General features: G+C 34.8%; 1 protein-coding gene across 1 annotated transcript; it reads right to left on the bottom strand.

The window, feature by feature from the left end:
• Positions 1 to 443: 443 nt before the first annotated feature.
• LOC127092839 (putative ion channel POLLUX-like 2) lies at positions 444 to 5,618 on the bottom strand. Its single transcript, XM_051031730.1, has 22 exons — positions 5,349 to 5,618; positions 5,134 to 5,189; positions 4,906 to 5,027; positions 4,475 to 4,761; positions 4,300 to 4,371; positions 4,061 to 4,136; positions 3,852 to 3,950; positions 3,624 to 3,778; positions 3,430 to 3,534; positions 3,238 to 3,324; positions 3,066 to 3,150; positions 2,657 to 2,962; positions 2,339 to 2,521; positions 2,127 to 2,240; positions 1,916 to 2,011; positions 1,696 to 1,819; positions 1,555 to 1,631; positions 1,333 to 1,380; positions 1,166 to 1,235; positions 991 to 1,064; positions 794 to 904; positions 444 to 711 (listed from the first exon to the last, which is right to left on the bottom strand). Exons 1-22 carry the CDS (start codon positions 5,450 to 5,452, stop codon positions 610 to 612), a joined length of 2,553 nt encoding a protein of 850 aa, XP_050887687.1. The 5' UTR covers positions 5,453 to 5,618; the 3' UTR covers positions 444 to 609.
• Between the last annotated feature and the right edge of the window lie 2,433 nt (positions 5,619 to 8,051).

Raw genomic sequence — 8,051 nt, 5'->3', positions numbered from 1 at the left:
ACGATTTGCGTCTTGTTTGAAAATGAGTGAACTGAATATTATAATATATAATATAAGTCAGGTTTAGGTTTATGTACGGTTGCTGATCTTGTAGTTCAATTAAATAAAATGGATACTCGTTCATTTCATGTGCAGTTAAATTATATTTGTCACACTTTTCAACCCTTTTTATATAACAATCATGTATTTTGTTCGATAACAGACATTTTGTTCTGTTTGGTTTAACAATGAATTGTGAAAGGACGAGCATCCATTTTATTAGGTTGGACTACTTGATCTCCATAGTCCATCTTGTAAGGGTGTATCACATACTAATACTTGCATCATTAAAAACCAATTAGTTAGTTATTATCCTGTTTAGTTTTCCTTTCATCTATGATAGTTAGTTAGGATTTATATTTGCATATAAACTATCTATTATTCTTATCCATAATATGAAGATATATAAGGTAAATTAAGTTTCCATTTCCATATTTTACACTTCAGTATCATTTTGTAACAAACTATTATGAATACCAATCATCCTAACCGCCGCAATGCAATAACCAAATTTTAGGGGTCAGCATTTTCCTACAAACTATTCTCCTCAGCATGATTAAAGCCTCAGAATTACAAAATTATGGGCTGTTCGCCTTCCAGCTCAGAAATGACTATCAATGAGTCAGTTAGTTCAAGAGAGAGGGGTTCTGTCTTTGGAACTGGGTTGATTACCTGAAAATGGAAAAAGTATGAGTTAACATGTTCTAACCAATTACTATTCAAAGTTAACTTGAGTTGCAAGCAATTGTCATACATTCTTGTTCTTCTTCACATAACCTATTGCTACTTCTCTCCTTAAATACGCTCTCTCAGAAAGCTCGGAAAACGACGGATTCTCTCCTTCTTTCATGTAAAGGCTAATATCCTGTAGTAAGAAAGTCGCAATGATTTATAATATATCGATACATTCTTGAGATGATTTTATACAATCACAACATGAGATGATTTTACCTTCAAATATATTTCATCACCCTCTGCGTTTAGTATATCTTTCCAAACTTCATTCAGTTCACTGTTCTCGGCAACTGATTTCAAGTTCAAAATATGAAATTTTACATTGACACAAAAGAAAGGCCAAGATAATTAAAGGCAAAGCTCAAGCAAGAAGAGGAGAGAGATTAATGACCTTGAGCAGTTACAAGGCTCAATATTTCCTCGGCTGCAATGTAAGTCACCGATGGCTTGATTCTAGCAATCTGCAGCATTTTACGTATAATAATTATCATCATTAAAAGATAACTTAATCTAAAATTTGAGAGATCAAAATCAAACCCAAAACAACAAGAGACTTACTTGTTTTCCCAATTTTGAATCGACGATTTCTGCAACTAGATTTTGCACCTAACAAAAGAGAATTTAACCAAATGATGATTATCGTCTCTACTCGTACGATAAACTACTGCTCTGTCTCTAAATATAAGATTTTGCTGACTAACTCACAGAAATTAAAAAAGTTTGTAGTGGTATTACTAATATTCCAAAATGAACAATTCCTATCATCATAAAAAAAATCACCTTGACTCCAAGTTTGTCGCAGATGTTTTCTGCAAGTAGGATAGAATAAGCGGATAGCTTATCTGTCTTAGATGTATCTGCAAAGAAAAAAGTCAATAGCATGCGATTTTATCACAAATTTTGTTTTGCATGATTAATTACCTCCAAGAAGCCAATCTTTGTCGGATATGACAGCAATTGAGAAAGGAATATCTTTATTCTTCAAAGAAGTTTGAATATTCAAAATGGTTTCCTTTAAGGTGCCATAGTCCATGGGATTTCCAATCTACATAATATATCCAAAAGAAGCAAAAGATTATATCAAAAGGAAAAACAAATTAAAATAAATTTAAGCGCATTAATTGATTGCATCAGAAACTACCCTATGCGAAACTCGAACATTCTTGAGTTTGCTACGACCAATGATGTTGGCTTCTCTAAGAATCCTGTCGTTTAATGGCGTCTCCGATAAAACTTCCTGCATATTATTTATGGCCAGAAACCATAAGTGTTGAGCTTCAAGTGAACGCACATATGCTGTCAAAAAAAGAAGAAAGAAAAGTGAATGCAATCAGTGAATAATTTCTACATACCAAAACACTTCCAGGACCAAGATAGTTATCATACTCTTGAATCATTTCTACAACATCAGGTCGCCACCCGAGTAAGAGAATGCATTCTTTTGGTCCTACGTTCCCGTCTGATGCCTAAAAGGTGATAACCGATAAAGGTTAGAATTTCAAATAGAATCTGCAGAATAACACTCGTCGAAAGCATTTATACAGCACAGAACAGGAAGCCATACCTTGGAGCCTGATCTGTTAGGACGTTTCACAATATTAGCAAGTCTTACTTTACTCAATTCGATGGCATATTCAAAATCCTTTTCAAGTAATTCGTCATTATGAATTCCATCTTTTCCTTCTTTCACCATCGGGGTTACAATTTGTGCCTTTTTAGTATACTGAAGGGATCCAATGAACAATACCTATCAAGAAAAGCATATTGATATGAGAAGGTATGCTTCTAAACCATGTAACGTAAGTTTCATAAAATGCAAGATAGAAGGTAGACACGAAATATATGGTACAAATATGAATAAGTTAGCCGTAAGTCAATATACTTTGTCAGTTTTCTGCAGAGTTTCGTAATCATTTGGGTGGAAGTATATTTTCCCGCTCCGGTAAAGACCACATACAACAGCCTCACGAAATATGTGTCGTATTTGTCTATATGTCATTCCTTCTAGATCAGGCAAGCTGCAAAGATTGAATACATTTTTTCGATAATTTAGCAAGTGCCTGTAGATCTTTATAAGTCCCTTCTGCCGAGAGCATTGAACAAATAATTTGGACGCAACATCTTCTACTGGCTCTACTTTCAATCCTGACATTGACTTTAACAAGTCACATGTTTGGGACCTTGAAACCTACATACATTAATTAAGAAAATTTCATATAGTTTTATTCCTTGCACTTTTTTTTTTTAAATTTTGCCGTTGTTTCGCATAAAGCTGCGCATGAGTAACAAACCTCTACAATTGTGGGGACAGAAGCCATCTCTGGAATTGATTGAAGGGCTAAAACAGATAGAAATGCATCCGTGTCTATCTCATACCTAGCATATAAATGTTCTGAAATCAGTAAACCTTATCAAAGTGAACATTATGTATCACTTTAGGAATTTAAATAGATCAACTCTAACCGATCTCCTTTAGTCGGCAGTATAATAATTGCACGTGCTTTGTTGGCTGCTGCTCTTTCAAATGACTTCGTTAAACTAAGCGAGCAACTGTAAAACCAGAAACTTCAAGTATGAGACATCAAATAAAATGAGCTTCTAAATCAAGGGGTAAAATGGTGTTTTTTACAAAAGTCGCTTCACAATAGAGAATACCTCTTGCTAAGGACATCAATATTATATAAATCTTTAGCAATGTTATCGGCTATCCTATCAATCTGTTTTCTTGGAACATCAGACATAAGAAGGATTCGCTGCTTCCTGCATAGAAACGAAAAGGCATATTACAGAAGCCAGCAACCAAAACACAAGATAAGAGAAATCGGCGATATCTCGTATGAAGCATTTACCTAGCAGCAGCAGTGCCTAGGCGAACCGAAAATTCATGATACTTATCTAGCTGCTTAAGTATGAAAGGAAGATGACTATTCATCCCACAAATGATGATATGATCGGTCTCCAGAACTTGCATTTGTGCTCCTTCCCTGAGCCTTTGCATATTACTCTGTTGTGAAGATTCAATTGTTGACATACGCAGAAAATATTGATTAAGAAATTCTTAATCCTTCGGATCTTACCCTAAATTGTTCAGTCATGGTACTTAGAAGACGAGAGTAAAACAATATACCCCATATTGCAAGAAGAAAGCCAATAACACGCTCAATACGGGTTGGTTGCTGCAGGCCAACAAAATGCATATCATTCGGCAAATGTTTATAAGCATAAGCCATTTAAAAGGACTCACTAAAAAAAACAGATTGTGAAGTCCAAAATAAGTTGAACATACTCTTAAGTGAGTTGATGATGAAAGAAGACATGCCCAGGCCTCCCAAAGACAATCTTCCAGAGATTGCTTATTGTCCCTGGATAATTTAATATTGGCTAAGATTAACAAAACATATATAAGCACGACATCACGAAAATCAAGTACTGCTTCGCCATAATTTTAAGATCGTAAAAATCAACTAGGTCGGTAGCAAAGAGAGACCCAAGTACTCCTATAAGAGTGTATTTATCTACGATTACCTGAACTTGAAGAACAAGAAACCTCCGATGCCAACAAACGAGATGCATGCTATAAGGAGCACCACAAAAAATCTGAAAGGTTTCAGACAACAAGAGTAGCTTAAAATCTATTAAATTAAATAACCAACAGAAAGAAAAGTTCTCATCCAAATATAAAATGAAGCGATCGACTTACGTGGCAACATTTCTCTCGAGCTGTATGTTAAACAAGTACACCAACCGAGCTAAGTTCCATCTAATATCTTGTAAAGAAGGCAAGGTCACATCTAATTTAAGAGGCGTAGGTTTATTCAAGGCATTTGAAACACAAGCAAGCGGCAAGCTTGTTCCACCAAGAGCCTGAGGCATGTTTTGAACCATTGCTTGCACAACGTTCATCACCAGATCAACAAACTTTGTATGCGTCAGTTTCAGTACCAAGAACAACGGCATGTACTCTATCATGTGTTTAGCCCGTGGATGCTGCAGCACATGCAACATTTCAAGAGATATAGCAAACAATTAACACAGTAAAGTCTGAATCCAAAGAAAATAGAACATTTACTATATATACTATACCATCAACGATTTTGTACATTTATTCAAAAATTTCCACACATTTCTAACCTGAGAACTATGATTATTTTTCTCCGTCGAAATGAACTTGCCGCTCGAACTTTCTGGAACATGTTTACTAGTGCTGGAATTGGACTTAAAAGCCGATCTGTGAAAGTCGACCTCCCATCCCCCTACACGGTTTTCATCAATTAAACCATTAGTTTCAGGTCAGAAGTAGATTCAAATCAGTTGATGGAAATTACTTTGAATCAAACAATGTGTGGTGTGGTCTAATACCATGTGGATGTAATGGTGAAGACTTGAGGCAACTGTAGTGACAGGGCATAAACCTCCTGTGAAGTATATCAAGAGAAATCAAAGACAGAAATGGTTCAAATGACAACAAACTCATTCAAAGTATAGAAAACCTAATTCATGACTAATTAACAGTGTGGAATAATAGGTCAAAGACTCCATGTCAACAAGTAAGATTGAAGATGAACAACAAGTACCTGGAACTCTTGTTGATTGATGAAGATGATGAAGAACAGTGCGTGCGCCTTGGAATCCATGGAAGACAGCTATGCACGTGGAACTGAGTACTGAGAAGAAACATGGTTTGCCCGGTCGTTGTGAAAAGTGGAGAAAAAGTTTGTTATAATAATAGTACAATTTTTTATGGGAATCCGAGTCAAAATGTAGAGAGTAATCTAATCTAATCTAGTGTACCAAAATTGATTTAAGAAAAAAACTAAACACCAGAGACACTAGTTAAGCGATGTTGTATTCTAGTACGTTGAAAACATGGTTTAAGTAGTAGTTGCAAAAGCATGATGTCAGAAGAAAACAAAAAATTGTCATCACTTGAAAGCATGAGGGGTCCCTTTCCCGAATAGGACATTCTTTTAACACAATATAGCCCTAAACTCTTTGTCTACCATCATAGTCATCTATGGTACTGCTGTACGTATAAAGTTTCATATACTGTGCTGGTATCGTGCCTCACTGGACCACGGCTGTGTTCTTTTTTCCTTTCATTAGAGTGAGATGACACATTAATGGAATCTATATTAATCAATAGCCAAAGTGTGTGTGCGCGCATGGGCGGGTCATGTAAAATTAATCACGATTAAAAGTGAATTGAAGGTAAAATAATTTATTTTTAGATAAATTCTTATAAAAATGACTTGAATCGTGAATTTCTATTTAAAAATCATGTTTAAATTGAAAAATTATAAACCATATCTTTAAGTAGAATTTATTATAAGTTTAAATGCATTTTTGATTCTCTTAATTTGATGTTTTTTTTATTTTTTTAATCCTCCTATTTTAAAAACTAGTTTTTTGATCGCTCAAGTTTATATCATTTGAAATTTTGTTGGTCCCCTCCAATTTTACATATGTGTCATTGATAATTAGGACCAAAAAAAATATTTTTAATGATATGACATTGATGAGTGGGATTATTATTTATTTCAGGACAATCAGCTTTGAAATGATCAGGCTTCTTGCAGTTGAAGCGGTTCTTCTGATCATCAGCTTTGTCTTTAGAACTAGAGCCTCTGAAGTCACTACTTCTACTACAGAATATTTTGTTCCTTTTTGTCAGTTGTTGAAACCTTCTTAGAATAAAGGTCATTTCCTCATCACCAGAGTCCCCATCAAAAGCTTCTTCATTAAAAGCTTCTTCTAATTTCCAAATTTTTTTGGATCTGACAACTTTACCACCAAAAAATTTAGCTACTGACTTCAAACCCAGTGACTTAGGTTTCTACACAGGCTCATCTCCATTCAGCTCTATCTCATGGCTCTGAAGGTTGCTTATCAAACTTTCAAGGCTGATCCTATTAAGATCTTTAGCCTCCTAAATAGATGTGACCTTAGGTCTGTATCCAACAAGGAGACTTCTCAAGATCTTCTTTACATGGCCCGATGTAGTGTAACTTTTGTTCAGAACCTGAAGGCCTGATACAAGAACTTGAAACCTAGAAAACATGGTTTCAATATCTTCATCATCCTTCATTTTGAACATCTCATAGTGTTGTATTAGAAGGTTGGTCTTAGCCTATTCGACTTGTTGCTTTCCTTCATAAGTAGAACACAAAAACTCAAGGATAGTTTTAGCAATTAACTTATCAATGATCTTGATGTACTCATAATGAGGTAGATCTTATATCAGAATGCCTATAACTCTATGATGTTTTTTGTAAATTTTCTTCTGAGCTGGTGTGAGAGTTTTCCTATCAGTTGCCATTCTAACACCATTAACTTCAATGTTCATGTCGTCTTCAAGGATATCCTACAACTCATCATCAAGACCAATGATATAAGTATACATCTTACTTTTTCACCATTCAAATTAAGTGGAGTCATCACTGAATGTATGTGGTCTAGCAGAGTAGTGAATTTTCTCAACAGTATTATAAGCATAGGGTATACCACCATCATTCACATTACTTGTTATAGTAGAGCCAGCCATCTATTATATTTTTCTCTTCATGATCTTTTTTTGTACCACGGTAAAGTAATTAGCACAGAATATGCTCTAATGTCAACTGAAGGTGAGAAAAGTACACAAGAAGGGGGAAGGGGTTAAATAGTGTATATGAATCAACTTCAAAATCTAAACAAGTTCAGAATTTGATCTCAAAGTTGTTAGCAACGAAATAAACAATATTCAAAAGCAAGAAGTAAAGCAACACACAAAGTTTTCCTAGTTCCTCCCAAAAATAGAGAGTAGTCCAGCCCCTTTGTCCAAAAAGAGATTTTCACTATAATCAAACATATTACACTTTACTCAAGAAAACTAGCAAGAGACTTCAACTGCTCAATCACACTAGAAAGAGACATTTGCTCAAGCACACACGCAAGAGGCTTATGTTCAAGCACACAGGCAATAGACTTTCATTGCTCAAGCACTCAGGCAAGAGATTTCAACTACTAAATCACTTAGGCAAGAGAATTCCACTGCTCAAACAAACAAGCAAAAGACTTCCTTTACTCTAAACAAATAGTTTAGAAAAATAAATAACAACTATACTTGATGTAAAATCAGAAGTATGTAAGTGATACAACACACACAAAGATTCTTAAACACTTAAGATTTCTAAGATATATAATGATAAGAAATCTCAAGAACTTATGCAGTAAACAGTTATAAAAACTTTAGCTCAAAGTTATGCTCAGTGTTATTCTTGTTAGATGGTTAGTTGAAT

This window comes from Lathyrus oleraceus, chromosome 6, assembly GCF_024323335.1.
Source record: "Lathyrus oleraceus cultivar Zhongwan6 chromosome 6, CAAS_Psat_ZW6_1.0, whole genome shotgun sequence".
NCBI lineage: Eukaryota > Viridiplantae > Streptophyta > Magnoliopsida > Fabales > Fabaceae > Lathyrus > Lathyrus oleraceus.
This window is presented reverse-complemented; position numbering and strand designations above follow the sequence as displayed.